The sequence below is a fragment of the Zonotrichia albicollis genome, chromosome 28, assembly GCF_047830755.1.
Source record: "Zonotrichia albicollis isolate bZonAlb1 chromosome 28, bZonAlb1.hap1, whole genome shotgun sequence".
Taxonomy (NCBI): domain Eukaryota; kingdom Metazoa; phylum Chordata; class Aves; order Passeriformes; family Passerellidae; genus Zonotrichia; species Zonotrichia albicollis.
Window position 1 is genome coordinate 4899522 of NC_133846.1, and position 20229 is coordinate 4919750.

Genomic DNA, 20229 nt, shown 5'->3' on the forward strand with positions numbered 1-20229 from the left:
TTTTTCTGGGGAGGGGGAGCAGCTGTGGGTTCGGGGGGAGATCAGCACTCCCAACCTTCATTCTTTGGGGTGTTTTTGGTTTTTTTGGGGAAAAGGAGCTGATGTGCGTGCAGGGGAAGCTCAGCACCCCAAACCTTCCCACACTGAGATGTTTTGGGGTTTTTGAGGAGGGGGAGCCGCTGTGGGTGCAGGAGGAGTTCAGCACCCCAAACCTTCAATCTCTGTGGCGGTTTTGGGGTTTTTTGGGGAGGGGGAGCCACTGTGGGTGCAAGGGGACTCAGCATCCCAAAAATTCACCCTCTGGGGTGGTTTGGGGGTATTTTGGGGAGGGGGAGCCCGGTGTGTGTGCAGGGAGAGTTCAGCACCCCAAATCTTCAATCCCTGGGGCGGTTTTGGGGTTTTTTGGGGAGGGGGAGACGCTGTGGGTGCAGGGGGGCTCAGCACCCCAAATCTTCACACACGGAGAGGTTTTGGGGTTTTTTTGGGGAGGGGGAGCCGCTGTGAGTGTAGGGGGGCTCAGCACCTCCAATCTTCATTCTCTGGGGTGGTTTTGGGGTTTTTTGGGGGAGGGAGAGCCTCATTGGGGCAGGGTAGGAATTCCCTATGCCCCTCTGTGTCCCCACCCCGGGGACAGAGCTCATCTCGGGGGGCCACCACCCCTCTCCTTGGGGATGTCACCGCGGGGCTGGCGCACCCCAGCAGGGGCAGGACGAGCGCGGCAGCCCTTCCTGGGCAGCCTCGTGCCCACCCACCCACCCACGGCCGCGAAAATGTTCCCGGTGCCAGCGGCGCATCGCCCCCCACGCACCCACCCACCCTGCCGGAGCACCCATCTGCTCGGGGGGGGGGGGAGCGGCCGGGACACCCCCACAGCCCCCCGGGGACACCCGGAGCCCCCCAGACCCCGCCAGGACGGCCCCGCTCATTAGCGGCCGCTAATCTTCATTAAGCCCCTCATTAAGCGGCTCGGTGGGCAGCGGGACGGAGCCGATGTGACAGACGGGGAACAGCGGCTGGGGAGCCCCAACCCCTCCAACCCCACTAATGAGGGGGTGCCAGCCCTCGCCGTGACCCCGCAGGAGCTGCCAGCCCCATTCCCAATCCCAATCCCAATCCCTCGGGTTTTAGGGAGCAGTTTTGGGGTGCTCAGCCTCCCCAAACCTTCAATCCCTTCGGTGGTTTTGGGGTTTTTTGGGGAGGGGGAGCCAGTGTGAATGCAGGGGGAACTCAGCATCCCAAACCTTCCCACACTGAGAGATTTTGGGTTTTTTGGGGAGGGGGAGCCCGGTGTGTGTGCAGGGAGAGTTCAGCACCCCAAATCTTCACACATGGAGAGATTTTGGGGTTTTTGGGGAGGGGGAGCCCGGTGTGTGTGCAGGGAGAGTTCAGCACCCCAAACCTTCACTCTCTGGGGCGGTTTTGGGTTTTTTTGGGGAGGGGGAGGCGCTGTGGGTGCAGGGGGAGTTCAGCACCCCAAAACTTCACACACGGAGAGGTTTTGGGGTTTTTTGGGGAGGGGGAGCCGCTATGGGTGCAAAGGGGGGCTCAGCACTGCTCCCCTCATTGAGAAACCCTATCCCAACGTGAGGAGACGGCTCCGACATCCCCGGGGAGGGAAAACCCCGCTGGCAGAGGGGGATTCACAGCGCGGTTATAAAACGGCGGGGTTGCAGGCAGGGGGGCGGCTGTGAGCGCGCTCTGCACGGCACAAACCCTCCCAAACCCGCTCGGCCCCCCCGGCCCTTCCCACATCCTCACACCTTCCCCCGCTGCCGCCCTCCCGCTCCCATCGGGAATCGCAGGGGATGAGGAGGAGGAGGAGGAGGAGGAGGAGCCGCTGCTGCGGCCAACCCAGCCCAGCCCGAGCCCATCCCGCTGCTGAGAGAGGGGCTGGGACCTCATGGATGGGGCCCCGAATCCCAGATTTACACGGAAGGATTCAGGATGCTGGGATCAGGCTGTGAGCCCATGGATGTGGATGTAGGATTTTGGGATGGGGCTGTGACTCCATAGATGTATCCCTGAATCCTCAGATTTTACAGGGAAGGATGCAGGATGCCGGGATAGGGCTGTGACCCCATGGATGTGGCTTTTAATCCCAGATTTCACAGGGAAAGGTGCAGGATTTTGGGATGCGGCTGTGACTCCACAGATGTATCCCTGAATCCTCAGATTTTACAGGGAAAGGTGCAGGATCTTGGGATGAGGCTGTGATCCCATGGATATGGATATAGGATTTTGGGATGGGGCTGTGTCCCCATGGATGTGGCCCTGAATCCCCAAATTTTACAGGGAAGGATTCAGGATGCCGGGATCAGGCTGTGACCCCATGGATGTAGATGTAGGATTTTGGGATGCGGCTGTAACCCCATAGATACGGCTCTTAATCCCACATTTTACAGGGAAAGATTCAGGATTTTGGGATGGGTATGTCACCCCATGGACATGTTCCTGCATCCTCAGATTTTACAAGGAAAGGTGCAGGGTGTCGGGATGGGGTGGTGACCCCATGCTTGGGGCCCCAAATCCCAGATTTTACAGGGAATGCTGCACGATGCTGAGATGGGGATGTGACCCCACAAATGTGTCCCTGAATCCTCAGATTTTACAGGGAAGGATGCAGGATGCTGGGATGGAGACGTGACCCCATGGATGTGGATGTAGGATTTTGGGATGGGGCTGTGACTCCACAGATGTATCCCTGAATCCTCAGATTTTACAGGAAAAGGTACAGGATGCCGGGATAGGGCTGTGATCCCATGGATGTGGCTTTTAATCCCAGATTTCACAGGGAAAGGTGCAGGATTTTGGGATGCGGCTGTGACTCCATAGATGTATCCCTGAATCCTCAGATTTTACAGGGAAAGGTGCAGGACCTCGGGATGAGGCTGTGATCCCATGGATATGGATATAGGATTTTGGGATGGGGCTGTGTCCCCATGGATGTGGCCCTGAATCCCCAAATTTTAAAGGGAAAGATTTAGGGTTTGGAATCCAGGGATTCTCTGGGAATTCCATCCCAGCCAAAAAATTCCTTCCCAAATTCAGCATCACCCCAGCCAAAACCCCAAAAACCCCAAAAACATTGTGAGAGTCATCCCCAAGCAAGGAAATTTTGGATGCAGCAGCACCTGAGGAAGGCAAGGATGGATCAGGGAGAGGCTCAGGGTCCCTTGTGAACGATTTTATTTCCACTGCTGCAGGGAGTGGGAGTGAAAACCCCATAAAGTCGCCGGGTTGGGAGGTGCGGGCGCCGTTGGGAATATCTGTACATTCTACCAGTCTATATACACATCAGATATAAATATACATAAATCCAGGGGGGCTCCGTCCGGGTTTAGGGCTCAAACCTGTTCCACCCAACTGCAGGGAGAGCTGAAAAGCAGATTTTACCCTCCTTAATTAGCAGGAGGTTTTAATGAATGGGAAAAGGGGAAGCACCCCTGTGCCAGCTGCAGGGAGGAGGACACGGTGCCCGTCCGTGGCCATCCTGGGAAGGGTCAGTTCTGCAGGCTGGGCACAAAAGGAGCTTTCTTTGGTTTATTTAATGCTCATATTGCAGTTGGATTTTGATTTTCTTTTTTTTTTTTTTTTCCTCTCTCTAATGCTCGGCCTTTAAATCCAAATCCTGAGACTCAGGAAGAAAAGAAGAGAATAATCCCCCCTAAACCCGGAGACCCAATAAATGCAGGTACAGCTATAGGGGGGGAAGAGATACATGTGGGGACGGGGAAGAGCAGGGACAAAAATAGCCCTTCCAAAGGATGATTCTTCCCTTTTCTTCTCCCTTCCTTTTATTTCTAATAAAAAAAAAAAATAAAAAAATAAAAAAAGGCAAAGCCCAGCCGTATGTGATTGGCTCTGGAGAGAAACTGAGCTGTGGATGTGGCCCTGGAGCCTCAGATCTCAGAGGGAAGGGGGCAGGATTTTGGGATGGGGATGTGACCCCACAGATCTGATTTTACAGGGAATGATGCAGGATTTTGGGATGGGCCTGTGATCCCATGGATGTGGATGCAGGATTTTGGGATTGTGCTGTGGCCCCATGGGTGTGGCCCTTGATCCCAGCTTTTAGAGGGAAGAATTCAGGATTTTGGGATGGGGCTGTGATCCCACAGATCTGTCCCTGAATCCTCAGATTTTACAGGGAAGGATGCAGGATTCTGGGATGGGGCTGGGACCCCATTTATGTAGCCCTGTATCCCTCCAGTTTAGAGGGAAGGATTCAGGATTTTGGGATGGAGCTGCGGCCCCATGGGTGTGGCCCTTGATCCCAGATTTTAGAGGGAAGAATGCAGGACACTGGAATGGGACTGCGGCCCCACGGGTGTGGTTCTACATCCAAAGATTTTACAGGGAAGGATTCAGGATTGTGGCCCCATGGGTGTGGATGCAGGATTTTAGGATGGGGCTGTTATCACATGGATGTGAATTCAGGATTTTAGGATGGGGCTGTTATCACATGGATGTGAATTCAGGATTTTGGGATGGGGCTGTTATCACATGGATGTGAATTCAGGATTTTGGGATGGGGCTGTTATCACATGGATGTGAATTCAGGATTTTAGGATGGGGCTGTTATCACATGGATGTGAATTCAGGATTTTGGGATGGGGCTGTGGCCCCATGGGTGTGGATGCAGGATTTTAGGATGGGGCTGTTATCACATGGATGTGAATTCAGGATTTTAGGATGGGGCTGTTATCACATGATTGTGAATTCAGGATTGTGGGATGGGGCTGTGATCCCATGGGTGTGGATGCAGGATTTTAGGATGGGGTTGTTATCACATGATTGTGAATTCAGGATTTTGGGATGGGGCTGTGATCCCATGGATGGGTTCTAGGATGGGGATTTGAAGCCGGGCAGGGTCTGCTCCTGCCCAGGGGGTGTGGGAAGGTGTTCCCCCCACACACGGGCAGGAAACCCTCCCTGCTCCATCCCTGCACATGCACAGCTCCAGGTGGGATTTAGATCCTCCTCCTCTGGAGAAACGTGGAGCCAAAGCTCTCCAGAAGGGTGACAGGAGTGTCCCCATCCCCTGCGATGGCCTGATTGTCCATCCTCCCTCCTCTCCACACATCCCACCATCCCCAGCTCCAATTCATCCCATCCCAGCTCCAAAACCCACCGGGAACGTTTCATGGTGCTGGACACACCCCGAGCCCCGCGGCTCCATCCGGACAGACCCCAAACCCTGCGGGGCCCCAAGGGAGAGACGGAACCGGGGACAAGGGCCGGGGGACAAGGACAGCGAGCTGTGACACGGCGGAGCGCGGTCCCCAAGGAGCCACCGCTGTCCCCGCAGGGCAGGAAAAGGGGAAAACGAGGAGAGGGATGGAGGCGAGGAATGAGCAGGGGGAGAGAGGGTCCCACGTGTCTGAAATGTCCGAGCAAAGCCTGGGAGAGGCGGGCAGGGCTAAAACACCACGGACTGCAGCAGGCGGAAACACAGCATCAGGTCCAGAGGGATGGGCGGCTTCAGCAGGTTCCCGTCCAGCCGCAGGTAGCGCAGCCGGGGCACGCTGTCCAGGTCGGAGGGAGAGAAATCCTGGATGGACACCAGCGAGGTGGGGCAGATCTGCGTGCCGTTGATTTCTGCGGGGACAGGGGACACACAGGGGTGAGGGACAGGGAAAAGGGAATGTGGGCAGGAGGAACAGAGGGATGTGGGTCAGGGAAAAGGGAATGTGGAGAGGAGGAGCAGTGGGATGTGGGTCAGGGAAAAGGGAATGTGGAGAAGAGGAGAAATGGGATGCACGTTAGGGAAAAGGGAGTGTGGACAGGAGGAACAGTGAAATGTGGGTCAGGGAAAAGGGAATGTGGAGAAGTGGAAGAGTGGGATACAGGTTCGGGAAAAGGGAATGTGGAGAGGAGGAGCAGTGGGATGTGGGTTAGGGAAAAGGGAATGTGGAGAAGTGGAAGAGTGGGATACAGGTTTGGGAAAAGGGAATGTGGGCAGGAGGAACAGTGGGATGAGGGTTAGGGAAAAGGGAATGTGGAGAGGAGGAACAGTGGGATGAGGGTTAGGGAAAAGGGAATGTGGAGAGGGGGAACAGTGGGTTAGGGAAAGGGGAATGTGGAGAAGAGGAGAAATGGGATGCACGTTAGGGAAAAGGGAGTGTGGACAGGAGGAACAGTGAAATGTGGGTCAGGGAAAAGGAATGTGGAGAGGAGGAACAGAGGGATGTGAGTTAGGGAAAAGGGAATGTGGAGAAGTGGAAGAGTGGGATACAGGTTTGGGAAAAGGGAATGTGGACAGGGGGAGCAGTAGGATGCGCGTTAGGGTAAAAGGAATGTGGAGAGGAGGAACAGTGGGATTCAGGTCAGGGAAAAGGAATGCGGAGAGGAGGAGCAGAGGGATGCAGGTTAGGGAAAAGGGGATGTGGAGAGAAGGAACAGTGGGGTTTGGGAAAAGGGGAATGTGGAGAGGAGGAAGAGCAGGATGAGGGTTAGGGAAAAGGGATTGTGGCGAAGAGGAAGAGTGGGATGCAGGTTTGGGAAAAGGGAATATGGAGAAGAGGAAGAGCAGGATGAGAGTTAGGGAAAAGGGGAATGCGGAGAGGAGGAAGAGTGGGATGTGGGTAAGGGAAAGGGGAATGTGGACAGGGATTTTTGAACCCCCCCTGCTGTTGAACCCCAAATTGGTGTTGTTTTACCACCAAAAGGGACAATCCCAGGCTGCTCAAAGCCCCGGCTAGAGGGAAAATCTGGCTTTTGATCAGGAGCGAAGTAGGTCACGGTTCTCGAGAGCGCAGCTCGGGATGCGGCGGCATTCCGGAGACAAAAGGGATCACCCCGCCCCCGGAACCTCTGCCGTGGAACTGCAGCTGGATTTCCCTGGGATGGTGTGGGGCAGCCCTGGCTGCGCTGCCTCCATGGGATGTTCCCTCACCATCCCAAGCCGTGTGTTTGGCATCTGTCCCTAAAACATCTGCCCAAGCTTTCCTCGTTAAATATCCCGATTTTTTTCCAGACGAAGAGCCTTTCCAAGGGCAGGTGGCCCCAAAGAAGACAGCTGGGAAAAATCCTACAGCACCAGGAGGGATTTCACTCTGCTCCTCCCCTTCCACCCAGATCCTCCCTCCACCCCACCTCATCCCACCCCTTTGAAGGCATCACATCCCACCGGGTGATAAACGACTTTTCCAAGGTTTTCCTCCCCAAAAAACCCCTGGGACTCACTCTCGATGGAGTTGTTGTTCAGGTAGAGGTGCTCCAGCTTGGGGCTGATGAAGGGCACGTTGGTGAGCTTGTTGTGGGCCAGGTGCAGCACCAGCAGGTTGGTGAGGTTGAAGGAATTTTTGGGCAGCCCCTTATCCGAGATCTGGTTGTAGTTGAGCCGGATGAAAGCCAGGTTGGGAAACTCCTTGAAATAATCGCTGGGGATGTCCTCGATGTTGTTCCTGTCCAGGAAGAGCTGGTGGATGGCGCTGGGCACGCCGGGGGGCATCTTCCTCAGGATGTTGTGGGCCAGGTTGAGCTGCATGAGGTTCTTGAGCCCCTTGAAGGTGTTCTTGTTGAAGACGCCGTCGCTCAGCTTGTTGTGGTGCAGGTCCAGCAGCACCAGGTTCTCCAGCTTGTTGAAGACCCCAGGAGGGATCTTGGAGATCTGATTCCTGCTGAGCCTCAGCTGCTCCAGGTTGGGCGGCAGGAAGGAGGGCACCTCCTTCAGCTGGTTCCTCTCCATGTAGAGGAAGATGAGGTTCTCCAGCTTCTCCAGCACCTTCCTGTCCACCTTGCGGATGCGGTTGTTGTCCAGGTTGACCCACTTGAGGCCGGTGGCGTTGCGGAAGGACTCCTCGGGCAGGTCGGCGATGAAGTTGTTCTGCAGGTACAGGTAGTGGATGCGCGCGGGGATGACGGGCACCGTGCGCAGGTTGCGGCTGTCGCAGTACAGCGCCGACGGGAAGTCGGGCGGGCAGTAGCACTCCCGCGGGCAGTCGGGGAACACGGACGGGGGGCCCGGAGGGAGGGGAGGGGGCAGCTCTGTGGGCTCCACGGGCTCCTCGAAGGGCAGGGGAGGCCGGGTGGGCCGGCGGGGCGGTTTGCGGCGCTGCCCGCTCGCCACCAGCGCCAGCGCCAGCGGGAGGAGGAACGCAAGGGTCGCCCTCATGGTCCGGGTGATTTCCTGCAGGGACACGAGGAGAGGGGTTGGGTGCTGGGGAAGATGGAACAGGAAAGCCTTGTAAATGTGATTGTCTGGCAAAAGATTTTGAGAATGTGGAAACCATAAGCGAGATTGAAATGAAAGCAAGCTTGGAGATCCCTCAGTTACTGAACAACGGGAAAACAACGGTGTGGCTGCTGAAAGTAATCCCCTTTTGATGGAACAATTCCCTCTGTTTGCAGACAGCCCCAAGGGTCAGAGCAGACACTACTGGAAGGAGAAAATCCCCCACCCAACCTGGGAACTGCAGGGACCCCCTGGCCCACCCCCTTCCAGGGCCACCCCTGCCATCCCCAGCTCCTTTTGCAGCCACCCCACGCCTTTCTGGGGCTCCAAGGAATTGACTTTCTCCAGGAAAAGTTCCTGTTTTGGCCCCTCCTGCCGGCCCAGCCTGTTCCTGCCCATCTGGCTCCGGTTAACCCCGCACGCCTCCCGGGCCGGCTGCTTTCCATCAGGGCTCTGGCATCTCGCTGGGGGAAGGGAGGAGCAGGGAAGGAGCCAGCAGAGCCCAGAGCTGCAGCAGGTCCTGCTCGGGGATGGACGTGATCCTGTCCCCTCATTCTGGGTTCGGTGACAGGAAAATGGGAAAATCCGTGACGGGGATCTGTTTGTGCAGTGCCCTTCCCATTCTGGCAGAGTCCTGCTCCTTCCCCAGACACACCACATGGATCTCGCTCACAAAGGTTTCCATGGGGTTCCAGAACTTTCCATGGGGTCCCAGGGCTTTCCATGGGGTCCCAGAACTTTCCATGGGGTCCCAGAGCTTTCCATGGGATCCCAAAGCTTTCCATGGGATTCCAGAGCTTCCCATGGGGTCCCAAAGCTTTCCATGGGATCCCAGAACTTTCCATGGGATCCCAAAGCTTTCCATGGGATCCCAGAGCTTTCCATGGGATCCCAGAACTTTCCATGGGGTCCCAGAGATTTCCATGGGGTTCCAGAACTTTCCATGGGGTCCCAAAGCTTTCCATGGGATCCCAGAACTTTCCATGGGATCCCAGAGCTTTTCCAGGGGGTCCCAGAGCTTTTCATGGGGTCCCAGGGCTTTCCATGGGATCCCAGAACTTTCCATGGGGTCCCAGAGCTTCCCATGGGGTTCCAGAACTTTCCATGGGGTCCCAGAGCTTTCCATGGGATCCCAGAACTTTCCATGGGGTCCCAGAGCTTTCCATGGGGTCCCAGAGCTTTCCATGGGATCCCAGAACTTTCCATGGGGTCCCAGAGCTTTTCATGGGGTCCCAGAACTTTCCATGGGGTTCCAGAACTTTCCATGGGATCCCAGAGCTTTCCATGGGGTCCCAAAGCTTTCCATGGGATCCCAGAACTTTCCATGGGATCCCAGAGCTTTCCATGGGGTCCCAAAGCTTTCCATGGGATCCCAGAACTTTCCATGGGGTCCCAGAGCTTCCCATGGGTTCCCAAAGCTTTCCATGGGGTCCCAGAGCTTTCCATGGGGTCCCAAAGCTTTCCATGGGGTCCCAGAACTTTCCATGGGGTCCCAGAGCTTCCCATGGGGTCCCAAAGCTTTCCATGGGGTCCCAGAGCTTTCCATGGGGTCCCAGAACTTTCCATGGGATCCCAGAACTTTCAATGGGGTCCCAGAACTTTCCATGGGGTCCCAGAGATTTCCATGGGGTTCCAGAACTTTCCATGGGGTCCCAGAGATTTCCATGGGGTCCCAAAGCTTTCCATGGGATCCCAGAACTTTCCATGGGGTCCCAGAGCTTTTCATGGGGTCCCAGGTCTTTCCATGGGGTCCCAGGTCTTTCCATGGGGTCCCAGAGCTTTCCATGGGGTCCCAGAGCTTCCCATGGGGTCCCAGAACTTTCCATGGGGTCCCAGGTCTTTCCATGGGGTCCCAGGTCTTTCCATGGGGTCCCAGAGCTTTCCATGGGGTCCCAGAGCTTTCCATGGGGTCCCAAAGCTTTCCATGGGATCCCAGAACTTTCCATGGGATCCCAGAGCTTCCCATGGCATCCCAGAGCTTTTCATGGGTTTTTTCTCTGCTCCAAAACCTGGATTTTAACCCCCACAAGGACCCAAGGGAGAGCTGAGGTCAGAGCTTGGCCCGGTGCAGAGGGGAGGGAGCAGCTGGGAGATGACCATTCCAGCTGGGATGTGACCATTCCAGCTGGGAGGTGACCATTCCAGCTGGGAGGTGACCATTCCAGCTGGGAGGTGACATTCCAGCTGGGAGGTGACATTCCAGCTGGGAGGTGACCATTCCAGCTGGGAGGTGATCATTCCAGCTGGGAGGTGACATTCCAGCTGGGATGTGACCATTCCAGCTGGGAGATGACCATTCCAGCTGGGAGGTGACCATTCCAGCTGGGAGGTGACCATCTTCCATCCAGGACACGACCTTCCAAGCTGTGATCCAGGTGTTGGATCCGCTCAGGCCACCCAGCAATGTCCCAGCAGGGTTGGGGGGACAGGGCAGCGCTGCCACCCCACTGACCCTGCCCTGTCCCCTCCACAGGAGGATTTGACATCCCAGATGTTTGGGGACTCGGCACAGAGCGGGAACAGCCACCTCAGCCAGGAATTCTGGCTGGAGAGTGACAAAATCCTGTGGAATTCTGTCGGCACAGACGGGCACTGGTGGGAGGGTGACGCCACCCCTTTTATCCACCCTGCGGGGACTGTCCCAGCCCTGTGGCACTGCCACCACCCTTCCCCTGGCGTGCCTGTCCCCATCCTGCCTGGAGAAAGCAGAATCCACTTTTTTTTTTTTTCCAACAAACTGCAGGAAAGCGGCGACATTCCCAAAAAAAAACAGGGATGCAATGAGCCCGAGGCCGCCAACACGTCACAATCACTGGAAGATTCCAAGCCGGCTCTCCCAGGAAAAGCTGGAAGTCCTCCACCCAGTTGGATTTACTGGCATGAATTCCAGGAGCAGAATTCCCAAATCCCACCCCCTGGTCCCACCAGAGCCTGTGGGACAGCTCCATTCCAGCTGCCCACAAGGAATCCGCGCCACTGGAACAAAGTTAAGTCATGGAGCAACGCAGGAATTCAGGAAACCGACGGCCTGGCGTGGAAAAAAGGCTCAATTCATGGATAAAACCAGCCCTGACACCTCCTCGCTCTGCAGGGCCAAGGCACCCAACAGATCCCGGGGTTTTTCCCAGAAGGAGGCAGCTGCTTCCTCAGCTGTTCTGGTTACAACGGACAAAAAAATTATTAATAAAAAAAAAAAAAATCCTTGCAGCAGCTGGAAATTCCAGCCCCGAATGCCACTGGGGTTTGCTCTGCGCATATTTTCTCTTCCCTGCATCCCAGTAACCCCCAGCTCCAGCGGCGCTGGCTGCCAGCCCCGGGATGGGATGGGATGGGATGGGATGGATGCCAAGGGCAGGGAGAAGCGGCCACGCCGGGGCGAGAGGGAGCCGAGCAAAGGTCACCGAGGGGGATTTGTCACGGCAAAGTCCCCTCGGTGTCCCTCGGGTGCCTCAGCAGCGGTGAGGGGACAGCGAGCAGCTGGATCCTGGTGTTTGTGCGAGATCCCGCTCCCCGCAGAGGGATAAAGGGAATTTAAACTCTGGGAGAGGCAGGAGAAGCCTGGATGGCTGAGCAGGGCCCCTTTCCAGCACATTCCCGCAATTCCCATCAGCCCTGGTGGGGGAAAAGCCCCTCTCCAGCCTGGGAGAGGGAATGTCGGAGCAGAACAAGCAGAACAAGATAAAAATAAACCACAAGGACCGGGCAAAGCTCCTTCCTTGGCTTCCCTCGCCTCCAGCACCGCTCGTGTCTCTGCGAGAGCCCGACCCAGCTCGGAGCTCGTCATGCAGCGCCTCTGGAGCGCCGGGAATGGTGGAAAAAGGGCGAGGGCAGCCAGGCTGTCACCGGGGCGTCGCCGGGGTCCCTTGGGAAGCGCAGCCTTGATGCAAAAACCCCGCGGGTCTCGCCCTTTCCCAGCCCTTTCCCGGGCTGGAGCCGGGGCTGGGTCCTGCTGCGCTCCCACTGGGATGGAGCTGTGTCCATGCAGGGATGGGTGACACCCACCAGGACACTCGGTCCTGCCCCATTCCCGCTGGGATAACGCTGGCGGGTAGCACTTGCCACAGCTCAGCCAGGACACGGTGACAACAGAGCGGGGCTCCTGCCAGGAGGGTCCCCAGAGACCCCGGGATCGTCCCCAAAAGCTCATCCTGTCCTTTGTTCCTGGGTCTCCACAGACCCCGGGATCCTTCCCAAAGATTCATCCCGTCCTTTATTTCCGGGTCCCCAAAGTCCCCTGGATCCTCCCCAAAGGCTCATCCCGTTCTCTGCTCCCAGGTCCCCAAATCCCCGGGGTCCTTCCCAAAAGCTCATCCTGTCCTTTGCTCGCTGGTCCCCACAGACTCCGGGATCCTCTCCAAAGGCTCGTCCTGTCCTTTATTCCCAGGTCCCCAAATCCCCCAGGATCCTTCCCAAAGACTCATCCCATCCCCTGCTCCTGGGTCCCCACAGTCCTCAGGATCCCCCCCAAAGGCTCATCTTGTCCTTTTCTCCCAAATCCCCAAATCCCCAGGATCCTTCCCAAAGACTCATCTTGTCCTTTTCTCCCAGATCCCCAAATCCCCAGGATCCCCCCCAAAGGCTCATCCCGTCCCCTGCTCCTGGGTCCCCACAGTCCTCAGGATCCTCTCCAAAGGCTCATCTTGTCCTTTACTCTCGGATCCCCACATCCCCGGGATCTTTCCCAAAGATTCATCCCGTTCTCCGCTCCCTCCTCCCGTAGGAGGGCAGCCCTGGCCGGGATCACCTTCCCGCTGCTCCCTCGGTCTCAGCAATTCCTCCCTCCCTGCGTGTCCCGGCCCTTCCCAGCGCCGCTGCCGGCTCGGATCCCGCTGCCACACGCACTGGGAATGCCTGCACAGGGACAAAAGCGGATCCCGCTGCCAAAGCGCCGCCGGCCCGGACCCCACGCACGCCCCGCTCGCCCCCCCAGCAGCCGCCTCGCCTCGTTCCGCTTCTCCCTCAGGCTGGGAAGCGGCTCCGACGCCTCATCCCCTCCTCCAAGGGCAGGGAAAACTTCCCACGACTGCGCTTTGATCTCTTCCCAGGCTGGAAGAGCAAATCCCTCATTCTCCGGGGAGCAGGGACGCGATTCCCGCATTCTGGCTGTGCCAGGAAACGGCGCTGGGATGCCCTGGGTGCCACACGAGGTACGGCTGGAATCGCGGGATCCCGGGATCCCAGAATCCCATGATCCCAAGGATTGCAGGATCCCAGAATTCCAAGGATTGCAGAATCCTAGGACTGCTGGATCCCAGGATCCCAGGATTGCAAAAACCCCAAATCCCAAAATCCCAGGATCCTAGAATCCCATGATCATAGGATCCCAGGATTGCAAGATCACAGAATCCCAGAATCCCAAAATCCCATGATCCCAGGATTGCAAGATCCCAGGATCGCAGAATCCCAGAATCCCAAAATCCCAGAATCCCATGATCACAGGATGCCAGGATTGTGGAAACCCAAAATCCCAAAATCCTAGGATTCTAGAATCCCATAATCCCAGAATTGCAACATCCCAGAATCCCAGGATTGCAAGATCCCAAGATTGCAGAATCCCAGAATCCCAGGATCCCATGATCCCAGAATCCCAAGATCCCAGGACCCCCAGGAAGTTTCCAAGCCCTCACACGCCGCACACACCAAAGGGATGAATTCCCATGTTTTGCTTTGGAGTTGCTTTTCCCCAAACCTCTCCAGCCGGAGGGCAAGGGCAGGTCTGGGATCAGCCTTTTCCAAGTAACAAAACTCCTTTTCCTTCCAACAAAACTCCTTTTTTTTTGTTTTTGTTTTTTCCCCAGGATTTCGGCGAACATCGTTTTGTTTCCCGCTCGTTCCTCCTGGCAGAGCGGGGACAAAGAACCCCGGGACCCCCGAGAGGAGGGGGCTGCACCTCCCCGCCCACCTGGAGCTGAGCTCCGGGCAGGAAAAGTGGGATTACATTCCCTGGGAATGCTCGGTGCGATCCAGGCAGGAAAGAAAGGCTTTGCCACCTTCATTTTGGGCAGAAAACAGCCCGTTGGAGCTGTGGGGCTGCTCGCTCCCACCCTGCTCCCGTCCGAAATTCCATGGGAGCAGCCCCGCAAACCCAGCGCGAGGTGCCCCGATGTCCCCGGAGGCTCCTGGTGGCATTCCTGGGGTCCCCTCCTCCCCTCAGCCTCTCCCTTTCCTCGCTTGTTTTCCCTCCTGTTTCCAGAGCAGGGATTGTGCAGCCCTCCCAGTTCCCCCAGTTCCCCCAGTTTGGCTGCAGAGCCGAACGTGCTGGGGTTTGGGGTGTGGGGGACGCACAAAGGGCACCTCATGTCCCCCCAAAAGTGCCTGGCAGTGACCGCAGCGCTGTCACACCCCCCGGGTCCCCAAATCCTCCCCTCGTCCACCCCAGCAACTCCTGGAAGCGGAGCAGAGAGAGAACAAAGACTGCAGAGCGCCGCAGGACAGAGGAACCAAGAGGAGAGGGGGGAAAGAGGAAGAGGAGCAGATGTTTTTGGGGATGGGAGGAAGGCCGGAGAGGGCAGGAGCATCGTGGAGCGCTGGCTGGGAGGCTCAGGTAAGGCGAGGAGAGCCTGGAGGGGGAAACACCTGCCCAGAGCTTACCTGTGTGCACCTCTCCCTCCTCCTGCCTCCTATTAATCCCCAAGACAAGTTTCTCTCTGGCTTCTCTCTCCCTCCTCCTCCTCCTCCTCCTCCTCCTCCACCACCTCCTCCTCCTCCTCCTCTTCCTCCTCCTCCTCTGGGCTCCACCACGGGCGAGCCCGACCGGGAGTGGGGGTTTTGTGGCTGGGAGTGCGGGGGGCGGAGGGCTGGGAGGGAGGGCTGGGAAGGCTGGGAGGGCTGGGAGCACTGGGAGGGAGCACTGAGGGTACTGGGAGCACTGGGAGGGAGCACTGGGGGCACTGAGCTGGGGGTACTGGGAGCGCTGGGAGCACTGGGAGCATTGGGAGCACTGGGAGGGCTGGGGGCACTGGGAGCACTGGGAGGGAGGGCTGGAAGCACTGGGAGGGCTGGGAGCACTGGGGGCACTGGGAGGGAGCACTGGGGGCACTGGGAGCGCTGGGAGGGGGGTACTGGGAGCACTGGGAGCGCTGGGAGCACTGGGAGCACTGGGAGGGAGGGTTGGGAGCACTGGGGGCACTGGGAGCACTGGGAGGGCTGGGGGCACTGGGAGGGAGCACTGGGGGCACTGGGAGCGCTGGGAGGGAGCACTGGGAGCACTGAGGGTACTGGGAGCACTGGGAGCACTGGGAGGGAGGGCTGGGAGCACTGGGAGCACTGGGAGCACTGGGAGGGCTGGGGGCACTGGGAGGGAGCACTGGGAGCAATGGGAGCATTGGGAGGGGGTTACTGGGAGCGCTGGGAGCACTGGGAGCACTGGGAGGGAGCACTGGGGGCACTGGGAGGGCTGGGAGCACTGGGAGGGAGCACTGGGAGCACTGGGAGCATTGGGAGGGGGGTACTGGGAGCACTGGGAGCACTGGGAGCGCTGCGAGCGAGGCACGCTGACAACAATCACGTCTTTCTCTGGCAGCCGAGAGCGGCGGGCTCGGCCCACGGCAACAATTCCTCCTCCTCCTCCTCCTCCTCTTCCTCCTCCTCCTGCTGCTGCTGCTGGCGCGGAGGCAGCTCCTTGTTTCAAAACAAAGCTAATTAATCACGGAACAAGCCCTGCCCTCGCCGCCGGCTCCGCTTTCCCAGGAGCGGGCTGGAGTTTGTGCACAGGGTGCCTGTGCCCTGTCGCTTTACCACATCCATCCCTGCCCCAGAATCCCTGGGATTTGGGATCCATGGGGGCACAGCAGCCCTGGGAATCGCCTTCCCACATCCATCCCTGTCCCAGAATTGCTGGGATTTGGAATCCATGGAGGCAGAGCAGCCCTCCAGCCCTGGGAATCGCCTTCCCACATCCATCCCTGTCCCAGAATCCCTGGGATTTGGGATCCAGGGGTGCACAGCAGCCCCCCAGACCAAGGAATTGCCATCCCACATCCATCCTTGTCCCAGAAACTCAGGAATGTGGGATCCAGGGGGGCACAGCAGCCCTGGGAATCGCCTTCCCACATCCATCCCTATCCCAGAATCTCTGGGATGTGAGATTTAGGGGGCAGAGCAGCCCCCCAGCCCCAGGAATTGCTATTCAACATCCATCCTTGTCCCAGAATCCCTGGGATTTGGGGTTCAGGGGGGCACAGCAGCCCCCCAGATCAAGGAATCACCTTCTCACATCCATCCCTATCCCAGAATTGCTGGGATTTGGGATCCATAGGGGCAGAGCAGCCCCCCAGACCAAGGAATCCCCATCCCACATCCATCCCTGTCCCAGAAACTCAGGAATGTGGGATCCAGGGGGGCACAGCAGCCCTGGGAATCGCCTTCCCACATCCATCCCTATTCCAGAATCTCTGGGATGTGAGATTTAGGGGGCAGAGCAGCCCCCCAGCCCCAGGAATTGCTATCCCACATCCATCCTTGTCCCAGAATCCCGGGGATTTGGGATCTAGAGGGGCACGGGAACACCCAGACCAAGGAATCTCCTTCCCACATCCATCCCGATCCTGGAATCCCCAGGATTTGGAATCCAGGGGGGCACAGAGGTGCTGGGAATCGCCATCCCACATCCATCCCTATTCCAGAATCTCAGGAATGTGGGATCCAGGGGGGAACAGGAACCCCTCAGACCGAAGAATCGCCTTCCCACATCCATCCCTGTCCCAGAGCCCCTGGGATTTGGAGCCTGGGGGGCCACAGGAGCCCCCCAGGCCTGGGAATCGCCATCCCACATCCATCCCTGTCCCAGACTCTTTGGGATGTGAGATCTGGGGGGCAGAGCAGCCTCCTATACCAAGGAATCGGCCTCCCACATCCATCCCTGTCCCAGAATCCCTGGGATTTGGGGTTCAGGGGGGCACAGCAGCCCCCCAGACCAAGGAATCACCTTCTCACATCCATCCCTATCCCAGAATTGCTGGTATTTGGGATCCATGGGGGCCAAGCAGCCCCCCAGACCAAGGAATCCCCATCCCACATCCATCCTTGTCCCAGAAACTCAGGAATGTGGGATCCAAGGGGGCACAGCAGCCCTGGGAATCGCCTTCCCACATCCATCCCTATTCCAGAATCTCTGGGATGTGAGATTTAGGGGGCAGAGCAGCCCCCAGCCCCAGGAATTGCTATTCAACATCCATCCTTGTCCCAGAATCCCTGGGATTTGGGATCTAGAGGGGCACGGGAACACCCAGACCAAGGAATCTCCTTCCCACATCCATCCCGATCCCGGAATCCCCAGGATTTGGAATCCAAGGGGGCACAGCAGTGCTGGGAATGGCCATCCCACATCCATCCCTATTCCAGAATCTCAGGAATGTGGGATCCAGGGGGGAACAGGAACCCCTCAGACCGAAGAATCGCCTTCCCACATCCATCCCTGTCCCAGAGCCCCTGGGATTTGGAGTCTGGGGGGCCACAGGAGCCCCCCAGGCCTGGGAATTGCCATCCCACATCCATCCCTGTCCCAGACTCTTTGGGATGTGAGATTTGGGGGGCAGAGCAGCCCCCTATACCAAGGAATTGGCCTCTCACATCCATCCCTGTCCCAGAATCCCCGGGATTTGGGGTTCAGGGGGGCACAGAAGCCCCCCAGACCCAGGAATCCCCATCCCACATCCATCCCTGTCCCAGAATCCCCGGGATTTGGGGTTCAGGGGGGCACAGCAGCCCCCCAGATCAAGGAATCCCCATCCCACATCCATCCCGATCCCGGAATCCCTGGGATTTGGGATCCACAGGAGCCCCCAGCCCTGGAAATTGCCATCCCACATCCATTCCTATCCCAGCATCTTTGGCATTTGGGATCCAGGGGGGCACAGCAGTGCTGGGAATCGCCCTCTCACATCCATCCCTATTCCAGAATCCCCGGAATTTGGGATCTGGGGGGACACAGGAACCCCCCAGCCTTGGGAATCGGCCTCCTACATCCCTAGTGATTCCCGAATCCCCAGGATTTGGGGTCTGGGGTCTCCTCCTTCCCTCCCCACCATCCCCTCTCTCCACCCGCAGCAGCCCCGTGAAACCCGAGCTGCTCCGGCTCCTCGAAATCCCAATCCCGGCCGTGCCAGGGCTGGCAGCCACCCAGGAGGGGCTGCTCCTGCCCTGGCAGCCGAAACCGGAGCTTTTCCCAAAATCCCCTCTCTCCGCACCGCCCCTTTTGCCTTAAATTTATTTATTTCTTTTATTTTTGGGGCTTTTCTTTTTACCCCAAACCCAGGGTTTGCTCCTGACAGCCGAAACCGGAGCTTTTCCCAAAATCCCCTCTCTCCGCACAGCCCCTTTTGCCTTAAATTTATTTATTTCTTTTATTTTTGAGGCTTTTCTTTTTACCCCAAACCCAGGGTTTGCTCCTTGCCGAGGGATGGAGAAGGACGATCCCAAACCTGAAATCCAGCAGGTAAATGGAGAGGGAGCCAGGAAAAAGCGCTGAGAGGACCCACGGAGGAATTCCAGGCTGTTCAAACAAAAACTCGGGATGGAGGCTCGAGTTTGCCAGCTGGAAAAGCACCAGGATCAATAGGGAAAGGAGATGCTGTTTGAAAGGAGATCCTGCTGGAATTTGCTGCGAATTCCTTTCAAAACCGGTCCAAACATCCCCCAAATCCATGGGGACATGTTCCATGGGGGTTCCTTTGGTTTGGTTTGGTTTTTTTGGGGTTTATTTTTGGGTTTTTTTGGTTGTGGTTTTTTCAGTTGTGGGGTTTTGTGGGGGGGGGTGTTTTGAGGTTTTTTGGGGATTTTTTTGGTTTTGGTTTTTTTTTGGTTTTTTTTTTTTTTTTTTTTTTGGTTGGTTGGTTTGGGGGTTTTGGTTTTTTTGGGAGGTTTTGGGGGGGGTTTTTGGAGGTTTTTTTTTGTTTGTTTTGGTTGAGTATTTTGGGGTTTTTTTGGTTTTTTTTTTTTTTTTTTTTTTTTTGTTGGTTTTTTTTTTTTGGGGGGGGGGGGGTTGGGTTTTTTTGTTTGATTGGTTTGGTTTTGTTTTTTAAATTTCTTTTCTTCTTTTCACCACTCATTCACAGCTGCTCAGCCAGGCGTGGAAACGGAGAAACTGAGGCACCCAAGGGGCAGCTCCTGGCACCACAGCAATGCCAGCCGTGCCAAGGTGCCACATCCCAGACCTCCACCCTGCCCTGCCCGACCTCCGGAGCCGCTCCCACCCCGGGAAAGCTCCAAATTCGGGAGGCACCGACCCCTCCCCGCCGCTCCGGGGGTGACGGCGAGTGCTGCTCTCGGCCAGGGGAATTTGTTGAATTTTGTCCTTGCAGGAATTCTCTCCCCGGCCGCGGCCAAGTTTTGGATCCACCTTCAAAGGCGCCCTTTGACATTTTTCAGCCCTCGGACGTGGCTCCGGGCATCGTTTTTTCCGTGGCTGGAGTAAAATCCTGCAGGGAAAGGTGGGGCTGTGTCCCCAGCCTTGGGCCTGATGTGGATTTTCAGCCATTCCGGTGGTTGTTCCCCTTTTTCCCGGTTTGTCCCACAGGGATTTGGAGCCAAACCCCTCATGGGTCTGGCAGAGGTGGGAGAGGGAATGTGCAGAGCTTGGGAATGCCGGGGGACAGGGCCAGGACAGCGGGAATGGCTGAGGGGACCAAGGAGAGCACGAGGGACAGAGGTGGGAATGGGGGGACACGGAGGAGTTTGGGTCTCAGTGTGTCCCACCAGGAATGGGGAGGTTGGAGCACTGGTCAGTCCGGCCATGTTCTGGTCACTCTGACCATCCCCTGGTCATTTCAGCCATTCCATGGTCCCTCTGGACATTCCTTGGTCACTCTGGACATGTTCTGGTCACTGTGACCTTTCCCTGGTCACTCCAGCCATTCCATGGTCACTCTGGACATTCTATGGTCACTCTGGACATGTTCTGGTCATTCTGGACATTCCACAGTCCCTGTGGACATGTTCTGGTGACTTTGACCATTCCCTAGTCACTCCAGCCATTCCCTGGTCACTCTGGACATTCCTTGGTCACTCTGGCCCTGTTCTGGTCACTCTGACAATTCCCTGGTCACTCTGGACAT

The 20229-nt window shown here is 57.3% G+C and overlaps 1 protein-coding gene across 2 annotated transcripts; it reads right to left on the reverse strand.

Moving 5' to 3' along the window:
- Positions 1-3567: 3567 nt before the first annotated feature.
- On the reverse strand, positions 3568-14899 carry PRELP (proline and arginine rich end leucine rich repeat protein). Of its 2 annotated transcripts, none has more exons than XM_074528129.1 (3): positions 14768-14899; positions 7186-8161; positions 3568-5598 (listed from the first exon to the last, which is right to left on the reverse strand). In XM_074528129.1, exons 2-3 carry the CDS (start codon positions 8114-8116, stop codon positions 5420-5422), a joined length of 1110 nt encoding a protein of 369 aa, XP_074384230.1. In that variant the 5' UTR covers positions 8117-8161; positions 14768-14899; the 3' UTR covers positions 3568-5419. The 2 variants fall into 2 exon arrangements, with proteins under 2 accessions (XP_074384230.1, XP_074384229.1); XM_074528128.1 differs by having other exon boundaries at positions 7186-8131; positions 14768-14877.
- Between the last annotated feature and the right edge of the window lie 5330 nt (positions 14900-20229).